The 22,141-nt window shown below is 30.2% G+C and overlaps 1 protein-coding gene across 1 annotated transcript in view; it reads right to left on the bottom strand.

Moving 5' to 3' along the window:
* Positions 1-303: 303 nt before the first annotated feature.
* LOC119676082 (putative uncharacterized protein DDB_G0272516) overlaps positions 304-22,141 on the bottom strand; it is a 46,958-nt gene continuing 25,120 nt past the window's right edge. Inside the window, exon 2 of the mRNA XM_038087309.1 lies at positions 304-554. Coding sequence (XP_037943237.1) covers positions 304-554 — 251 coding nt within the window. The remainder of the gene's footprint in view (positions 555-22,141) is intronic.

Raw genomic sequence — 22,141 nt, 5'->3', positions numbered from 1 at the left:
TGTCCTCGTCTTTGCATATACATGTAAAATTTAATTAAATATACACAGTTTGCATCGATGTCAATGTGAAAGTGTTTCTATCTGTGTATGTGTGTGTGTGTGTGTGCGTTGGAAGCATCAAAATGCAACTAATTTATGGTGCTCCATTTAAACTTTAGCGCAATTGCCAAAATTTCATAAAATTTTCATTTTAGATACATGGAATGTACAATCAAGTTTATTACAATACTTTTCCCCTCAGCATAAAAAGGATATTTTACAGTCTGCCTCAAAAAATGGCTACTTGTGTCGCCTTTGTTTCTGTCACCGCTTAAAATAGCGTCCATAGTCGCCATAACAAATACTCCCAGTACCATCACAATCACCATCACCATCACTAGCACCATCACTGGCACCATCACCAGTAACAGTACCAGTAACAGTACCAGTAATAGTACCAGTACCCGCACTGGCATCTGCATCAGAATCAGCATTATCATCAGTATGGCTCTTTGTGGTGCCGGTACTGGAGCGGCTGTTGACAACGGCGTCGTCACCATCGCCGTTGAAGGCAACTCAAATAGAGACAAAACAGCAGCGTTGGGGCAAAGAAAAGAAAACAAAATCAAATTAAGGCTAGAATAGAAAAAAAGGATATCAACAAAAAGAAGAAAAAAATACGAAAAGTAAAAAGACACAACACAAGGACGTATACGCAGCAACATAGAAAGCCAAAAGGACATTCAAACTCTATGTACGAGTATATGGAATAAAGCTGAATAGTTGTGACGTTTGTCTTCTCTGCTTGACAGTATGGAAAGCGCGCACAACATCCTCAGTTGCAAATAGAAGTTCAGTTCATTCTTGCATAGAAGCGATACAATTTAATATAAATTTAAATATTTTAATTTTAGTTGCAAAAAAGTGGCAACTTTATTCCCTTTTCCTTACGCACACACATAAACACTCGTATTCAGACAACTTTTTACACTCTTTCACTCTGTTTTGTTGTAGAAAAAAAAGATACAGTCTACATAGTACGTGTAGTACATATAGTATATATAGACAAAACGATGAAAAATTGCATGAAAGGACGAAAAGCGTGGAACGCGAGCGGTACGCGTTGTTGCAATTCCTTTAAATATAAACAAAAAGTGGACAACTCTAAACTCCTTTGAGCTGACAACGTTGCTTTGTTGCATAAAATTAAAAAGTTTAATTTCCTGTTGGAAGCTTTGATAAAAAATAAGAAGACAAAATAATAGAAAATTTTAAAGGAGAATACAAATAATACAAAAAAAAAAATAACGTTGAAGTGAGAAGCGAAAAACGAAAGCGGACAACTTGGCGGTAAATTTGCTTATAACAGTTGAAACACAAAGAGCCGGACGCATCCGTTGACATAGAATGTATAAGCAAGCTTTGAAAAGTTTCTGAAGATAAAATATCAAGGATAAAAACTAAAAACCTAATTTCTTCTTCTATCACATTTGATATTCAATACAGTGAGATTTAATAAAATAATTGGTAAAATTTATATTTAAAGGATTCTATTATAATATGGTATATACAATCGTGAAAGTGAAGTGAAAATGCTGAAGATTAAAATTCTAAACACTTAAATATAATTTTTAAAATCAAATGAATTCAAAAAACCTTAAAGGATTCTATTATTTAAGTTCATTATCCAGCGTAATAAATTATATGTTTGAAGCAATGGGAGAAACCGCTTCCATTTTTCAGGCAAAGGTCCATGTCTTACAGCTATGTGCGAGAGAATGTGCGGTAACAAAATGTGCATTCTCTCTGACAGCCAAGCAGCTCTTAAATCTTTAGCAAACTCTTCATCGAGGAACTATGTTCCTCTTATGTAGGTACCGGGACTTGAAAGGCATGAGGGCAATAAAATAGCAGACTTCCTAGCAAAGAAGGCTGCTTGTACTTCCTTCATTGTTCCAGAGCCCTTCTGCGGGGTAACAAATAGCTTTAAAAATAACTTATTATGTGAACGGGAGAAACAAAATCTACTTGAACATTGGAGAGCCCAAACAGGCATACGACAGTCTAAAAGATTCACTGATCCTGAGCACATCAAAGTTAATGCTATACTAGTATGATATCCGTTGACTGCAGTTATTTCTTATGGATAGATAAAGGTATGTCATAATTTAACTACAGTTTCGAATATATGCTGAAAATATGTTTCTTTTAGCTTCATTTGAACAGATTAAGACCTTATATTGTTACTTAAGGTCAGTGTTTTATCAGATCAAATTCAAAGAGGGCATATTTACAGAATATGAACACAATTTGAAGTTATAAAGATAGATCGGGGAGTTTAACTATATAGTATGTTAAATCATTCATAGTGTATATGAATGATTTTTCTTATATTTTTCTTGATCGGCGGGATTTGAAAATATTGGGGCTGTCATTTTATCTTTTAATCCAACTAAACCTTTCATTATATATTAAAATTATGTCATTTATGCTAAAATAAGGAATAATAAATCTGTATTAATTCTTAATAATTATTAAGGTGCTATTAATGTAATTTATACAAAATTGTGATAAATTTACAATCGAAATATTTTTTGTTAGATGTATGAAATTAATAAGTTGAATTATTATAAATTATAAACTACCATATTAATTTAATTTATATAAAAAAAATTTAGATTAAAATAACGTTATAAATTATTTACGTCATTGATTTAGGATTCAGATGGTGACTAGCATTTGTCACTAGTTAAGGAAACTAGCGATAGGTAACACCAAGGCATTACAAAGGCGAATTTGACCATCATTTGGGGGATATGGAATCGAATGGTGCGAAAGCACTTATTGAACTCATAAAACCTCTTGTTAAAGTGGCCGCGATTCTTAGTTGGGTATTTGACGTGACCAAATTAAATTGTTTACGTTTCTAGTTATGAATTATACTTCTCCATCTAGATATTTTAATTTTATGATATTTATGCTCTTTAAAGGACCATACTGTAAAAAATTTCCAAATGTTACGCCAGAAGAACATAGACGTTAAAATCCATTTTGTGTAATCTTAAAAACCAAATATAAATTAAATACACTTCTGAAGCTTCTTACCACTACGTAATATTACATATCCAGAAAATTTCACTTGTAACATGATAAATACTTATTAATGGAATTTGCTATAAATATTTATTGTGTTACAATAAGTGTACATTACATGGTTTTTAAGGTAGTTCAACTGAAATTATATATACCTTACATCCATATCTGCGGTTTCACTATAAACAAATCCGAAATCAAATGGCTGTAGTAGTTAGTATTGAGGGGAGTTCTGCATTATTCTAGCAAATTAATATGGAAAGTTGCTACAGTGATGCTTCTTGGTGGCTTTAAAACGACCAACCGTTTAAATAAAGAAACGAGAAATCTGGATAAAAAACAAGCCTCTTAATTAATTGATAAAGATTCGATACTCCCCACTTACCAATTGTAGTGAAAATTCCCTTAAATGAACTATAACAGGATAAGGGATTCTCTTCGGGCAATAGACCAAAGTAAGTAAAATGAAAACTGAGGACAAACAAGACTGCATGACTAAAACAAGTATCACAATATTCGTTTTTAAGTGATTTCTGTGTATTTACTCTTTGAACTTTGGGATTTGTTTGCATATTTTGTATATTTATTACACACACTTCGTTATTTAATTTTATTGAAATCAGTTAGGGCTTGGGTAAACCGGAAACCCTAAGATAGCGCTAAGATATATAATCGCAAATATGCTAATTTTCATATAATATATTTTTATTTTTAACTTCAGCTTACACAGTCATATATTGCTTTACTGAGTTTTTAATTAATGTTTCACATATACGTAAAGTATAGGATTTCATATGAATTTTCTATTTGAAGTACTTAGAAATATTCTAGTAATTATTCACAGATATAGAGTCTAAGTATTTTCTACACTGCTTCACTTTTCCCCCTGCACTAATACACAAGAGTAGACCAGTTCCGCTTCATGCACGATTCCTAACCAAAGCATGTATTAATACCTCAAATAAAAATCGTCTGAAGGAGGCAAAAGGAAGAAAAAGGAACTAAATAAGTGCATTAACTCGCACACAGAAATAATTTAGTGTATTTTCTGAAGGATCTGCTGTGTTTATAAATTATTTATACATTTGCATCCTTACTTGCTATTTGCTATATATTGCAGGGTATAGTTTCATTCTTTGTGAGTAGTTCTGGTATTTATATTTTTAATGTATGTGTGAAGTGAATTTTTTAGACCCTCAAGTTTTTTTTCTAGTTTTTTTGTTGCCAAAAATGTAAAGCAAGGACGAATTAATTGCAGTGCTCGGAGGCTTTTTCACTTAACTTTCAGTTAAACGTTGAAATATGAACACAGAAATCTCTTCTGGAACGTTTTTTGTAAGTTAAAATTATACGTTTTTGTAAATTCACTCGCATATATGAATGCATATACCATATAAAAGCTTTTGGTATTTAATTTTTTTTTATAATTTCTTTTTTCTATATTTGGCCTATTCTGCTATCGTAATAGTCCTTTTTTTGGAATCCTTCTTTCTTTTTTATTTTTATTTTTATTTGCATTTGATTAATGTGCTGTAGTTGCATGCACTTCATTTTTGCACAAAGAGAAAGTTTGTACAATTTTGATGTGTGTTTTTAGGCGCGTTTTTATGTGTAATGAATTTGCATCGATGCGATTGGCCCAGAAAAGTACATACGAGTATGTATCTTTTTAAAAAAAAAATATATATATAATTTTGGCAAGAAAACAATATTTTATTTTAAAATTTATTATTTAAATTAATATTACATATATGTAAAAAAATGTATACAGTACATATGTATGAAATATTTATATACGCATTTGATTAATGTAATGTAATCAAAAAAAAAATAGTCTTAGCTCTACCGAAACTTCAAATCACTTATAGTTCAAGGGTCTTTAATATCAAATATAATATTGAGAAAGTTTTTTCTATATGTTCCTGACTTGATATTGTTGATAAAAATAGGTAAAAAAACGATTCTTGATATTGTAATGAATGCTGTTTCCGAAGAAAATTTTCTCGTCTTACTCAACATTAGTAAGTTGTTAGTTTCAATGTCATTATCGACTTAGTAAATTCTATTTTCTTACGAATGTTCTAAAATTCATTTGGAGAATTTCATAAAAAACCAGTTGCTATTTATGTGCAGGTCTTAATGCTGACTAAGATTCTGCAGAAAATAAGCTATAGAGTGCATAAATAAGGTTCGATCAAGGGTAGTTAGCATCCAATAAATGAGAAGCAGTTCCTTGATTTTTCTTAAACTTACGGTAATATAGAGCAAACTATTAAAAGTATAGTTTCAATAATTGTTTGCATGATGCTAGCACCATTAACAAGTCTGATTGGCGAATCATCTTCTATGACTAGAAAACAAGTAATCAATATATAAAAATTTTATCCCGTACTATACAGTGGTACTATAATATACTTTAGTATAAAATTTTGAAATTCAAATAGATATGTACAGTTATGTATGTATATATCAAAAATTCACTTATTAGATTATAAGGTATACATGAATGTCGTTACATTCTTTACTCAATCTATGCTGGAATAAAAACAATTGTAATAGCAAAAACTTAGTTCCTTTTACTTAACAGAATATTTGACTATTAATAATGTTAAGAATCCATCAACCTTTAGTATTACGCTATGAAAAAAATAAAGCAAAATCACTGCTAAAATTAATGGTGAAACTTTTAAAATTTCATCTTCACGCATCGTCAGTTTTTCATTAAAGTGATGGCATATTTAAAACAATAATAATCTGTCCGAAATAGGCGCTATATTGCTGGAATCGGTAATGAGCACGAATATATAATTTCTAAGCAGATAATCCAGTCTATTTAGTAAGTTTAAGTACGCGAGAAAGAAGTGAAACTACCCAAAGCTTATGATGGAAGAATACGAGAAAAGTTTAAAACAAAAAATCCTATGGCTGACGACGTCGACAAGGAACATTGGAACACTAAAATCATGTCATGTCATTGTCAGCTTCATAAAAAAGTTATCAGCCATAACGAAGGCGTAACAAGCGTCAACGTCACCACCACTGCTAATGGTGCGAACTTAATGAGAAATATTTTGGCATCTCAACGAAATTTCACGCTTTCCCTGAACAAAAAGAAATTTTCTAGAAAACGCAGAAATATCTGAAGGAAAAAAAATCAATTTGAAACGCAAGAATTCCAGCTTCTTTCATAGTTTCATGAAATTCCGTATGTTTCTCTTAACGTATTAACTTGAATTCTTTAGCGCAGACCTCCACTGGGTCGCTTAGAATGGCAATAAAAAAGCAAATCAAATCAGTGTCCTTAATCCCTGAATTGATGTCGGCTTTTCCTTTCAATTTAGTTTTTTTCCTTCATTTTTATTTTATTATTTATTTTTTTATTTTTTTTTGTTTTGATATATTTTTTTTGTTATTTTGTACTTTTCTCGTCATTGATGTCTGTCGAGCTGCGAAGGAAAATTTTCATTGTGGACATATTAAGCGCGAAAAACTCAATGGAATAAAAAAAAAACAAAAAATAGAAAAAATTATATAATAAATATACATTAAATATGAAAAAATTGGAGTAAAAAAAAATTTAAATACCACAAACATAAGGAATAATTTTATTCCGAGAAATTTTCTTTTGTGACTTGAAATGGTATATTTATTTCCCATTTTATTTTAAATTCATGTAAATATCAATCGATAATAAATATTAATATTTATTCCACTTCTAAGTATAAAATTTATTTTTTATAAAAAGAGACACAAATCTTAAAATAAATTCATTATTCCATTAACATTTTATTTAAGACATTTCAAAAATGAAAGTGGTTATTAACCAAATAAAGAGGTTTAACATTTATTTTGTTATAAGTGTTCTAAAGAAAATATTTTTATAATATCTCATTGAAAAATATATAGAGTTTCTATGAAAATTGTTCTAAATTTATTCCTGTTAAAGAAAAATGATTTTAAAATTATTACTCTTGAAGGAATACTAACAAGACCACGATGAGTTACGTCAAGTATGCACAATATGAATTCGTAGACGAATTCACAATGTAAACGAAAAAGGGGATATCCAAAAACATCATGGAGACGAACACTATATGCCGAGATTTGTGCAACAGGGAAATCGTAAAACGAATCGTGGAACGATTAGTAAACAATCACACAAGATGAAAATGCCTGACTAAGTCCCTATGCTGCTCAAGGAGATGAAGGAACTAACAACAACAATACTACATAAATATCACGTCATTATGTAAATATTAATTTAATATCATAAAAGAAATGACATGATAATGAGATATTGCAAAATTTTTTTTTTATTAAATTAGAGGTTATATGAGGTCAAAATATATCTTAAGATTTTTTCTTGATATTTATCATTTAACTAGTTTAAATTGTAATTACCGATATGAAGGGTGTAAAAGCGTTGTTCATACGAAAAGAACTTGACTTCAATAAATATTCAATACAACCCAAATGGTTGTTTCAAACCGCTTAGTTATTCTACAATGTCCTTAAATTTAGTTTTAAATAGGTTTCTGTGCCTACATGGGTTCAAAAATAATAATGATTTAAAATTCTATTTATATATTTATACTTGTTCGTTCTTAAACTGAATTTAACATATTATAATATTAGTAATGCTAATAAATATTATTTTATTTACCATAATTAAAAAATTAGTGGGAATTGAATCAATAAGATCTAAGTTAAAGGCTTACTTAAAAGCGGAAGACAAGTACATAGCCAAGGAGTGAGCTTAGGGCGTGAAGCTACAAGAAAAGAATTAGGTGAATATTTTTATATAGGCGAAGAAGCAGGCTTAAGGGATAAAGACAATCGATACCATTTTTATACATATGTATATTAATTATTAATGTCTAAATTAAATTTTTGGTTACCGATCTGGGTTTTTGAGGTTTTTGATTTGGTGGTAGGCAGCAAAAAATTTAATTTGAAGGCAGTTGCTTGCATTGTCTCTATTACAATTTTGCACATAATCTCAATTATTGATAAAAAAATAATTGACAACAAATTGCTATTTTTGAATAAATTAAATTTTGATATTTATTTAAAAAATGCACTACGTTCTATGAGTTATCGTTGCTCTATATTCTGCTTAAGTATTCCTAAAAAGAATTCACTATATTAGTAAAAGTAATGTAATAATATTAACTTATAATGTTTTTTATAATATTTTACAATAAATTTATTTTCATTAAAATCTATAAAAAAAGCAACCATAAAAAATAGGAAAAACTGCATTAGTGTGCCATAAAATAGTTTTTTTTTTGAAATTTCCTGTTCATTTCATCAGAAATACATTTAAATTAGTTAAAAAAAAATTATGATTTCAATAAGAAAAGTCATCAAAAATTAACTTTACGATTTCGACAACTTCATTTGGAGAAGCATTTAAACTTTTTGAAAACCGTTAAGAAAAATTGTCTGCAAATTTATTTCGGGTCAGAAAGTTTAATTTTTTCTTGTCATTTGCTTTACTTCTTGAAACTTTTTCGGAATTTATCGCAAGCACGTTTGAGATACTTTACGAGTTTGAACGAAATTTACGCAATAAAGAATTATAAATTTTGTGTAAATTTCAAAGAATTTCAGTAGAAAACGTAGAATACATAATTACACTAAAAAATGAGTTTGAAATCCTTTCGATATCCTGTTTGCCAACTGCAAAGGATTAAATTTAACTATTTCAAAAGCACAACAACAACTACAACAACAACAACAACAAAACCTATAACATCGGCAGCAACAACTGCAAATGCATCCAAATTCTGCGAGCGAAGAACTTTAACTACAAAAGCAACAACAACCAAGATAAGAAAATAAAAAACAACAGAAATAAAACAACAACAACAACAACAAGTAAAATACGTAGCATGTTTCCTTTTCCCATTATGAAACTTATTAGTTTTTGCTCGTTAGTATAACCCAAAGGACGAAAGGAGTGAAGCAGTCGAGGAGTACGTAGTTAGCTCATGGGAGTTAACTACGTGTAGGTGTCAAGCTTTGTACCACTAGGTTCGTGTGTGTGTGTGTGTGTGTTTGTTTCTGGGTAAGTGTATCTATGTATGTAACTGGACATAATGATTTGTGCCGGTTGGGTTTTGTTTAAATTTGCAATAACTTCATAAACCAACAAAAATTAACACCAGCAATTCAAGACTAGAAGAAGAACTGCTAGTGTACGCTATAATCGGCTTTAAACACTCGCTTAAAGACACATCGTTACTCACACATTGTATGTACGCTAAGCAATCGTAGGGGTTAGTATTTGTGTCCGGTGCTTTTTAAATAAAATAATATTTCAATTTCTGGGTACCTTAGTTGGTTTGTTGGTCATGAACCTAATCTTCATGTAAAGTGCAAAATACAACAACTGAAAAACATTAGTGGCAGAACGAAAACAACAACAACAGCTACAGTAATATTATGCACTAATCAGCACAAAAGCTACAGTTGCAGTTGCAGTTTATAGCTACAACTACAACTACAACTTACGTGGCATCAAAAAGCAGAAACATGAGCAACGATTGCTGCTTAATAAAAAACTTGTTGTTTTAATTGTTGTAAGCAACTTTCTTTCGGGTTGCTGCTGCCACTGCCACTGCTGCTGTTTAAAGACTTTGTTGTTGCAACAATTTTTGCTGTTACTGTTGTACTGTTGTTTTGTTGTTTTGTTGTTTTATTGTTGCAGTTATTGTTAGTTTTATATTTGGTGCGCTGTTATGTTTGTTGTTTTCATGTTTGTTGCTGTTTGCAACTGTGGCTACGTTTGCTGATGTGCATCAAAGTGAGAATGATTGATTCAACTTTTAAATTGTTCATGCATTTTGTTCTTGTTGTTGTGCAGTGTTTTATGTGAGTGGAACTGTATGTGTGTGTGTGTGTGTGTGTGTGGTTGTGACTATACAGTACCAGTTCATTTGTATCAGCTCCAAAGCGTACGTGTTATATTTTTGTTTTATTATTTTTAAAATGAGTTTGTATATGTAAACACAGATGCGCTTGAATTTCCTTTATTTACACTTACTCAACTAACAAATAATGTTTTATTGCCGTCGTCCATTCATTTAGTCCGGTGCCCTCTGCTGACTGCACTGTTAACTGCACTGCCGCCTGCATTTTGCACGTATGCTTAATTTAAAGCTGCAGAACAGTTCAACAGCACAGCACAGCACAGCACAGCAGAGTTCGGTTCGGTTCAGTTCAAGCAAGATGTGCGAGTGTTTGTTTAAGTACTTGTGTGGATTTTACTTGCACACATAAGCATTGCGATTCGTCTAACTTGTACCTTAGCTACTAATTCTGGATATAATTACTAAACTAAATTTATGTAGCTGTTGCGATAATAAATGTTTTTCATTTTGTTTTTAATTTTTTTTTTATTCTTCTTTTGCTTTGTTTTTATTGCTTCTTAACGCCAACACACCAACGCACCAACACATCAACAAAGCGTACAAGATTTATTTTCTCCAAACACAACTTAACCGAACCCAGTCAGTGTATTTGTTAAGTTCGCCATGTGCTGTATTTGACTTTTTCATACTTAATCGTGTGCTTCCGGGTAGGTGTGCGGAGTGTTTCGTTGGGGGGTACATTATAGTTTTATGATATGTTTAAATTGTAGGTTGTCTCTCAAAGTTCTTAAATATTAAAGTCAGAGATTACGTACACACCCATTGAATTCAGCTACTTAAATTAAAGAAAAAATTCGCTAGCTAAAGTTCTTGAAAACAGCTTTAAAAGATTCCGTTTCTATATAAGTTAGTTCGATGCTAATTTACACAATATCAATGGTTCTGTGGTACATCTCAAAAAATTCAAAATTTCAAATAATTTTTTTTAAAATGATTTAAGCGGCTTTCGTATTATTATATATATTATCATTGTATTCTAATTATATTATATATGATAATACATATAAAAATATATAATAATACATAATAATATACAATAACATATAATAATATATAATAATATATAACAATATATAACAATATATAACAATATATAACAATATATAACAATATATAACAATATATAACAATATATAACAATATATAACAATACATAACAATATGTAACATATATTGTTACATACAATATATAACAATACATAACAATATGTAACATATATTGTTACATACAATATATAACAATATATAACAGTATATAAAAATATATAAAAATACATAAAAATATATAATAATATATAATAATATATAAAAATATGTAAAAATATATAAAAATATATAAAAATATATAAAAATATATAAAAATATATAAAAATACATAAAAATATATAATAATATATAAAAATATATAATAATATATAATAATATATAAAAATATATAATAATATATAAAAATATATAATAATATATAAAATTATTCTATTATCAGCAACGTCAACTAAAATCAGTCTTCCAACAGAACAAGGGATTTATATTAAAATTTTATCCAGAAATAAAACCAACCAAAAAAAAATTTAACTGATTAATAATTTACAAATGTATTAACTTTAAACATTGTGTTAATAGGAAAAGCCATTTAAACTAGATGAGAATTTTAATGTGTCAATTAAATGTTATATTAAAAGATTATAATAAATTATTATTATTAAATTATTATTATTAAGAATTTGAACATTTCGTTTATTTAAATAATTTTTCAAACTAATCTATTGAACTGATCTTAAAAATGAGCACATCATTATCCGTTTAAATTAAAGTTAAAGTAAGATTTAAAACCATAGAGTAAACGAAGTGTAAAATAATTTAATATATCTAATCTAAAATAAAATGTTATTGTAGTTTAATTATATGAAATCCTATTACCGACGACTGTAGCGTAGTCATCTTCAGTAATAAAGGAACATAATGCTATAGTTATAAAATATTAATATATACTATAGTTTGTTATAGTTTAATTGTGCGCTCAACAATAATTGGAGTACATAATACTTAATACTGTGAGGGATGTGAGGAAAGTTTTAAATGTGTATGTAAGAGAAATGACTAAGTAATCGATACATGATTTTTTGTTATTGCAAATGCCGAATAAAAATATGGGAACATCATTGAAACAGGCGAGAAAGATGATTATGGATGAATCTCTTCTCAAAATCAGTTGAATATAAATATGGACATGATTGAGAGTAGTTGATCTCACTACAAAAGTTCACTATTAAAAGTTCGCGCTTAACTTCGAAAGCACTTAGCACTTACTTAGTACTTAAACCGATCTATTACGCTATAATTTATTTTATTGCTTTGAACTAGATATATATGGTCTTATTAAAAAGTCTTTATTTAACAGGTCCTGTTTACTTTCAAAAGTAGTTTGTAATAATTTGTCGAGATTGATTTTGTATTTTTTTTCCTATTATTAGGCCTGTAATGTAATTGAACATCGTTGGATTTATTTCAAAAGTCTGTTTTCAATTTTAAAACGTTCTTTTCTTTTTTTATACTTAGTCCTGGTTTACGATCTCTTATCTTATGTGAAATGCTTAATATATCTACTGAGATTTAATAATTTATTACTAGGGTGATTTGTATTTAACTAAAATGTATACTATGTTAAATGATATTCCTATGCTAGACAAGTACTTGTAAGTTTTATGTTTGCATTATTTGATAAAAGAAGATTTTATATATCATCATTTTTACACGCACACCTGTAAGAGCTTTAGTTCTTTCTACAAAAGATGATCCAAAATTTAAGTCTTCTTCTTTAGGTAACTTTGACATTTCAGTTGATGTATTTCTTTGGCATTTTGGGATAATAAAGAAAAACAAAAATAAATGCAATTTTAGCATTTCCCATTCATCCGGTGTAAATGTAAACGAATGCGTATCCACATTTACAATGGAGGAAGAATCCTGCAGTTAAAAGAAACATTCACTTTCTTTGTGGCGTAAATGATAAAAACATATCATACATTTTCCTATTTGTATTGTTATGTATTTTATGCTGCTTTTATCCTTTCGAATTGTGTTCCTTTATTCCTCCAGCGATGCCTGTTTTGTTTGAGGATAACGTGAGGAGAGAAAAAAAACGCCATGTTGAATGCGGATTTAAATGTTATTGTTTTGCTACTTATGTCTGCATTGTTGCTCCTGTCGGGCTCTGCTCCTGTCGAGCTCTGCTGCTGGTTCTGCGATGGCGTTGAAGTTGTTACTTTTATTGTTGTCTCATAAAGTGTTTTCCATTGAAGGAAGAAAGTGTTGTGCTTTAGTAACAATTTTCCCACTTAATATTTATGAAGTTACATAATCTGCAAAAACGTGTGGGTTTCATTATCCTTCATGACTGCTTATAAGTGTTTATGTCAAATCCCGAATTTGTCTTTAACAATTAGTGCAGAATAATGACTGTAAATGAGTGTGGCTGTCGCAGTCAATGGGTTGTTATCTTTGTTTTTTTTGGTCACATGTAAAAAATGTATGTATCAGCCGTGTGAATCCTTTTACATTCGTAATGTGAATTAATAAATTCACTGTATTAAATTAATTTACATTTTAATTAAATTATTATAAAATTGCAATATTTCTCATTTCTCTCCATTCTTACATTTCATTAAAATTTTACAATTAAGTTCTTCCTACCAGTAATCATCTTAATTAGTTTCACACCAAATTGTTGAATGGAAAATAAACTTCAAAGATAAAACCACTTGACGCCAACAACTTAAGTTCAATTAAAAATTACTGATATTATTTTTTATTATTTCAACTGTAGACTCAATAATGCCGGCCCACCAACGCTAATAATGCCAAGCACTTTTTCACAACGGAGTTCTTTAAAAAAATCCTTCGGCAAAGGTCAACAAATAATAAAATAATAATCCAATCATATTGTAACATCCGTTGGTGCTGGAGCTACTTAAGCATGAAGCACCAGAATCCCATCTCATTTCCGTTATGGTTTAAACGGCTTAAATCCAGCAACAGCTTGAGTAGGTGGTGGAGAAGTGTGGGTGGAGAGCACACAGCGGTTATTGAATGATAGTTGAAATCATGTTGAACGGAGACTTCGCCATTGTAGCCAGGACAATGAGCTAAAGTGATTACAATACTTCCATAATTTTTTGTATTTTTTTTCTCCTATAATATTTTAAATTTTTTTCCTTCCTTGAATGAAATAAGTGCACTAAAGAATGTAATGCAATGAAGGATTTATCACCACGTTTTCTATGCTGTTGCGCTATGCACTTCTTAAGAAGTTTTTTTTGCATTCTTTTTCTTTCTATCAAATTCGTTATTCTTAAACTTAAGCACTTTCAGGATTTTATTTCTCTTTTATTTTTTCTATTTCATTTTATTTTCTTTTGTTTAATTTGCTTTAACTTTCTTTTTTTACACTTTTCATCATTAATCGATTAGTGTTCCTTATTGTACTTACTTATTTCGTAATACTTTTTCCTTTCATTGAATACTCGTATCTTTTGTTTTTCTTCTCATTTTCGGTAACTCTTCCCTACGCTTCCCTCATTGTACTTCTCTTCTCAGATATTGCAAATCATCGCCTTCATCAACTCCTCAGTACTGGTACTTCTCCGCTGGTGAAGTGGCTCCTTTGTTGAAATTCGTTGTATCGTTAAGTTATCTTGTAGTTTTTGCTGCTTAACTACTTCAGATACGCCATTGAACTTTGACTGAAACGTGCACGGCAGATAAGGGAAGCAACAGCCATTCCAACTGCTAAAAGCAAAACAATGTTATCAGCTTCCTGTTGCCTGAGCTTCGGTGAAATGAGCACAAAAGCGTTTTTCACAAAATGAGTTACGAGTTTTGTTTTAACTTTAGTTGTACTGCACCGTTTCTTCAGTTCTTCAGTGCTTCAGTATGTTTTCCTTCGCACCGAATGACTTCCAAATGAAATAAATTGTTTTCTTATTAGAAAATTTCACGAAATTTGTAGTAAGGATATTCCCTTCTTCTTCTCTATCTTCGTCTTCGTCTTGGTCCTGGTCTTGGTCTTCATCCAATTCGTTCAATAAGTACAGAATTGCTTATTACTGATAAGGAGCAATAATGCAAAATTATTGCTTTCATGTTTTATGCATTTTGATGATTACAAACGATTTCAATTCCAAGCACAGCGGTTTTAAATAAATTCATTAAGAAAACTTCATTTATTTCTTAGATAAAAATTTTAAAATAAATTTTTAATTTTAAGGATGCTTTATGTAATCAATTAATTTTAAATGAAACTCAGAGAAAGGGAATAATAATTAATTGCAGACGTCATGTCATGGCTTACTATCTATAAGAAGAGCCATACTCTGGACCAAAGTTTTTAAGACTTTTTAGTTACAGATTATCCTATGCTGACACTAAATCTAATCTCATAGTTAGTTACTGCATTTGATATTAAATCGCTTATTATGTATATAATATATGATATATACTATCATATATAGAACTTATGATCTTGGAAGTTTAGATCACAAACTAATACACCTCAACTTTAATCCTACCTAAAGCCAAATGAATAGCGCTTTTTTCTTGTCCCTTTCAGCTACAGCTAAGACTATACTTGATTAAAAGATATCCCATTCTGTCAGGACTATTTATTATACTTTCCTTTACTCTATCTTATATTAAACTTATTCTTAAATTGTTTCGTAAATCGATCATAACATAAAAGAGATCTGATGATACTTTACTGATGCTATAAGCAGTTTTCTGATCCAATTTAAGAGTTGTAAGAATTAGTTGAGAGATTTATAACTATTGATATATAAATCGACGCTTTGACTGTTAGGTATGGCTTTGCTCTTGTTTCTTTAAGGCACAGATAAGACTGTACTTAGTGGAAAGAGTTATATCTAGTCGACAATTTATATTTGTTTTTTTTCTAATGCGACATTCGTCTCGCTGGCATATTCTTTCCAACTTTATTGAACTTAATATGTCTATTAGTTTGTTATTAGTACACCAAGACATGTGTTTAAGTCTTTAATATGTTTTGATGATTCCTTTCAATCGTAAGTACTAGCAAGGACCACTTTGACGGTCAAAATCAATTCGGGAACATGTTTACATAAATGTTTCGGTCAATAAAATATTGTAAGATATCAAAAAGCAGGCTATTATGCTCTCTTCCCAATTCTATAGATGTCTCTTTAGGGCTACTGAAATATATTTCATTAAAGATTGTGAAGAAAGGCATCTTTCTCTACTTTCTGCAGCTAGCTAGGTTAAGTAAGATTAAATTGAAGTAACGCATTCAGCACAAATAATGTCTTGTTATGATACAAATGTAAAATAATAAGTGATCATCACTCAAAATATGTACAATATTGTGGTCGATCTTATGTCCGTTCAAAAAACTAGCTTCAGGCAACTTATTAACTTTGAAACTCACTTGAGCTCAAGTAATTACCCATTGTGCATCATGGTAATATAACAGATGGAAATCACAATATTATCCTGGTGCATCCAGGTCAATATTGTCTACAATAAAACAGGTCCAAAAAACTTAAAAAGTGCGGCCGAAGTCGTATTGTTGGGCTAATTGCAGTTCCTTCAGCTCACTGGTGCTAAGTAAGTTCAATAACGTAAATATGGTATTCGATTTGAAGTGTTTTTTTTTCTAATATCATTAAAAATGGTAATAAAGAAATGATATTGAAGTAAGGATTGTAAAATCTTATAAAAATTTTTATTCAATGTGATACTAAGAAATTTTAGAATGTGTGAGTGCACTAACGGTCAGCGTTAAATTATGTCAGTTTAGTGGCAGCACTGTATCAAAGAAAGTCCACTTGATCTGAAATAATGGTGCGTTGTTGTACCACAAGATCAGAGTTTGGAGTTACATATGTAGATTAAAAGTCAGCATATGACTAACACCAAGAGATAAGGGTAAAGATTAATCAACTTAACAATTGTATAAAATTGGTCAGTCTACTTTGATACTCGTAGATTTTTGCCAGTGTTACCAACTCTAACGTGATTATTTATTTATTATTTTTTTTCGATGTAACTGAGACGAAAGGTGCTTGGCCAAAAAACTAAAAAATAATCTAACAAAATAATATTATATTTTTTATATACTCGTATTATGATTATCTATTCAACACAGAAATTTCCCCAAACAATAAATATAAAAAAGATCATATTTCTTCGATTATTGCCAACTTTTTTTTAAATTTTTTTATTTCTATTAACTTTGGTTGGCAACATATAAAATACTTCTTTTTGACAGACAACAGTGCCTAGCGCCATTCGATAAAATCAAATCAATTTAAAACCCTCGAAATTACAATTTCAAGACTTTGCTTCTCGATGTCAATATTTCACCTGCTAAAACGAAGCGAGTCCACATATGCCCAAAAATTGAAAACAGAGAAAAACTGAACCATACGGCAATGCTCAAATGAAAATGTAATTCAATTCAATATCAATCCGGAGTTCGAATAGGTTTCTGCGGCAAGTGGTGCTCTTCGGCATGTACAAGTGCCATCGCATCAACAGACAAGTGTTGTTGTATTTCACTAAACGTTTGAATCTGTTTGTGTGTGTGTAGGGTATTTATGTTGTGCTACTCGAGTCTTGCACTGATAGCTGTGGGAAGAGCAGAAACGATTGAAGAAAAATTGCAACAGGAATAAAAGTTAAATATTTTTTCTTATATATTTAAGTTTTCTTTTTTTATTTGTTTGTAATTCTCCTGTGGTGCTTAATTCATTTTATACAATCAATAAGGATGCAAATTCCCAACACACAAAAAGGAAGTGTGTGCAACTGTGACCAGGACAGGTGCATTGGGAAAGTGAAATATTCTATAAGCATTAAAATTAATTGAAGAACTTGTACAATTTTATACACATGAGATTTTTAGAGTACTTTTGGAAACCCTTTGAAGTGCTTTATAGTGATTTTTTTTTACATTTATTTATTATTTTAAATACAAATAGAAATATATAAGCTAAAGCATCTTGTTGATATAAAGCCACATAGATTTATTAGTATTCAATCGAATACATTTAATTTTTTGTGGTCATAATATTTTAGTTTCATAGGAAATCAAACAAATACTATGCGATAGATACCTGACAACATTTGTTAAATAAATAATAAACAAAAGTTTTAAATAAATTACTCGCAGTGAATATTTATGCATTTTTCATATTTTTAGTTAATGGGTTTTATTTATCTTTAAAAATACACAAAGTAAAAAGAAATATTTAAAATAAATTCCTAAAATATTCTTTTTGAAGATATCTCCTGCTGGGATTATATAGGATTTAAGTATTCTAGAAATGTCATAGTAAAAAAACCCAGAAATTAAAACAAAAAAAATAAATTGGAAACAAAAACTGTTGTGAGTATAGGCTTTGCTTATTATTTTTGGTAAAGTTCGCGTAACGGAAACAATTTGTCAATAGTTTGAAAGATCTAAGGTTCTTTACGCGTCTTTACAACGAATATCGAATTAGATGAAAAATGGTGTAAAAGCTTGAACAATAACTAACAAGGATGGAGAGCCATTAGGAGTATTCGAGAGAATACATTTTCCAATGACCTATGACTCTTTTTGCGTTAGTAACGAGTATCGAATTAGATGGAACGATGAGGTGTATGAGTTAAACTACGATATTGATATAGTTCAGCGTTTAAAAATTCATTAGCTTCGCTGGATTAATCATGTTGTGCGAATGTAAGAAAATGTTTGACCTAGAAAGTTGTTTGATTGGATATCTTCCGGTAGAAAACGCGGTAGAGGAAATCCGCATATTTGGTAGAAGCAGCGATATGAAAACACTCGGTGTATCAACTAGTGATAGCAATCCAATGATCGAACCAGTTCGATGAGGCTACTGGAAGCTGCCAAGAACAACCCACGTCTGTACTAGCCAAGTATGTTAAGGAAGTAAATACTTGAAACCACTTGCATTATATATCTTTTATAAGAACATAGCAAAAATTTCATTCCGGTCTGTTAAGATGTCATTTAAATAAGGAATTAGTATGGACCTTAGATTCTTATAAGCGAGAGGTTTGTGTATAAAAATTGTTCACGACACAATTTTCAACTTTTTAAGATATGTCACAAGAACTTCTACTCATTTTCAAATATTAATTTATTGTTTTTGTTTTGAAGATATCCCAGTAATAGGGGTTAGGAATACAGCTAGTTTGGTTATATTATTCGAGACTTGAAAGATAAATTCACATTAAGTTGTTCCAGGTTTTTGACAATAGTCACTCATGGCTTTTTGCTCAGTTTTAATGCGAACAGTATAGTTATATACTTATTATAGCACAATACTTATTAAGTTTGTATTTAAACATGTGATATAAATATTATTCGATGAACATGTCATGCAAACATACGTCTGTACGTCTGTACTCGTAAGTGATGAGATCACCCGTAGTCAGACAGAATATAAACGCAATGTTGCCAATAGTTTTATTCTTATAGCAGTTTGAACAATAATTTATAGATATATACTAATATAAACATAGATATAATATACAGTTCATATAATAACGGTTGGTTACAGTTCATTTGGGGCGCTCTGATTGTTCATAAATTTTGTATTAAATCCATTTTTTGGTGATATTTAAGAGCCTACGATTGAAGGCTTTAGTCCATAATTATATTTATGAATTTAAAATATTCTTTTCATTTATTTAAATTTATTTTTACCCTCTACTTTTTTAATATTAAATTGTTTTGCTTTTGTTTCATTTTTTTATAAGAGTAAGTTTATAAAAAACTGTTAATTGAATAAGTTTCGATGAATTTTTTTTAAAACTTTCATTCTCTTAATTTGAAATTGAAAACATAAATTAAAAAAAGTTAAAGAATTTAAGAAGAAATTGTAAAAATTATGCTTGAAAGATTGTCAATAAAAGTAATTTGCCTTCAAGCATTTGAGCCTACTGCCACACCACGGCTGCCTTCCCATTGCTGTCCCTTTTGTGTGATATCAAATACAAGGAAAAAATGGAAAAAGGACATAAAAATTAATAATGAAAAAACCTACAGAACAGCAGAGAAATATGACGAAAGTCTTTGCACATCAACTGCATGCCCAGTCCTCATTCAAAGTAAATACGAGCTCTACTGGTTATGTAAGTAGAACTGCAAAGTTTGGCTTAAAGAATTTTCATTTCCTTTGCAAGCCAAAACCAAGAAGACGCAGGAACTAATACACCGCAACTTTGGTGCGCTTGTGCCACCTACGGCGCTTGACAGGAAGCTAAATCATACAATGAAGCATTTCTTGGCGGGACTGTTTTTTTTTCTTGCATAATATTTTTATATGTTCATGATGAAAATACACTTATAAAAGGAATGTATATATATTTATATATATATATATAAATTAAAAGTAAAAAAAATTCTGTTGAAATGATGTCGAAGAGCATGGTTTATTAAAACATATGTAATTAAAAAAATAACAGGCACGTAATTGAAATAACTCGCAAAGTGTATCCTTAAAATCCTTGATTATGCACACATGAAAAAAGCGTTTTAATGACATAAAAAGAAATTTTACAAAATGACAAAATCAGTAAACTTAATTTATTTTAGTGTTTCTTTATATATGGAAATGTTCACACATTTCGAATATCACGATTTGACAAATTTTATACCTGGAAGAGATTTCGATACTCGAAACGTAATTGGGAAGCAAATTTCATTAAACACTGCATGGACATATTTCAGATACTGCTTTTTAAGGATAATGCTGTTACTTAAGGAGATAAAAATAAAAATAAAATATTATTAATTCGTTTCATATTTTACACACTGGATTTTAATGAGCTCAGCGATTTGTGTTCATGCTTACCTGTAAATAAAAATAAATGGCAAAAATCAGTGTTGGAAATCAAAGTTAAAGCCAGCGAAAGTCGGGTAAGTAAATAAATTTTCAACAACGACGATTGCCTGCCTGCCTGCTGCCTGCTGCCTACTACCGGGTGCTGGCTGCTGGCTGCCGGCTGCTGGCCTCCTCCCATATAATTTAATGTCGGAAAGCAATTTCCAAAAATCGCACATTTTCATTTTCATTTTCACTTTTTTTTCTTCTTCATATATTATTTTTATTTGTACTAATGAAAACCTACTTAAACTGGCAGTCTCTACATTAATACAGTGCGGCTACATCTGCTGCAAATAGTAGGAAATGGATAGGAATTTTGCTTGAATTCGAACGCCTTTAAATATGGTTAAAGCATGTTTCTGTTGTGGCGCGGGGGAATAAATATAGGGAATGAAAAACTCCCAATGGCAACCAAAACGGAAAGTGAACCAACGCAACATTATGATCATTTGCGACCCGCATTCCCATCTCAGCGTTGAGTCATACATATGTGAATATGACGACATACATTCGCAGCCATTAACACATTCACACATACACACATGCGGCAATTCAGGAACGCTCGCTATGTAGCAATAGCTGTCTTGCTCCTGCTGCTTTGCTAGCAGTGGTAGCAGTGTGCAATGTTTCAGTGTTTCAATGTTTCAGCTGCTTTAGTGCTGAAGACGCTCATATGCTGGAATAATTTTTAAGATTATTTCTTCCTTCCTTCTGTAGGGAATGTGTGCATACTTCTTACTTTTTGCGCTTTTTGGATTTATTATTATTATTATTATTTTTGTGTATTCTAGTTTACTTTGGTACTTTGGTAACAAAATGGAATTGTTACACTTAAAAAAATTTATTACACCGCAATATTAAAGCACACAAGTAAATCGTACATGAGATTCCATTTTCGGTTTAATGTCTTCATCATATTAAGTATAATTCGAGTGCTCAAGTTTTAGGGAACAGTGCAGAAATGCTTTCGAAAATCGGATTTAATAGGTATAGAATGTGGGGAGAAGAAGATGAGATTGAGTTTGTAATTGCTTTTAATAATTTAAAAATGAAATATTTTATATGAAATATTATTTTATGGATTTAATGTAACAATATCACTGCGAGTTATCATGACGCAAGTTGAATAAAATCGGAATAAAATTCATAGTACAATTAATCTTCAAAACTTGAGTGCACGACCTCAAGTGCAATTTTACAAGG

Source organism: Teleopsis dalmanni, chromosome 2 (assembly GCF_002237135.1).
Source record: "Teleopsis dalmanni isolate 2A chromosome 2, ASM223713v2, whole genome shotgun sequence".
In the NCBI taxonomy this organism is placed as follows: domain Eukaryota; kingdom Metazoa; phylum Arthropoda; class Insecta; order Diptera; family Diopsidae; genus Teleopsis; species Teleopsis dalmanni.
The sequence above is the reverse complement of the archived record's forward strand: the minus strand, read 5'-3'. Positions and strand labels throughout refer to the sequence as shown.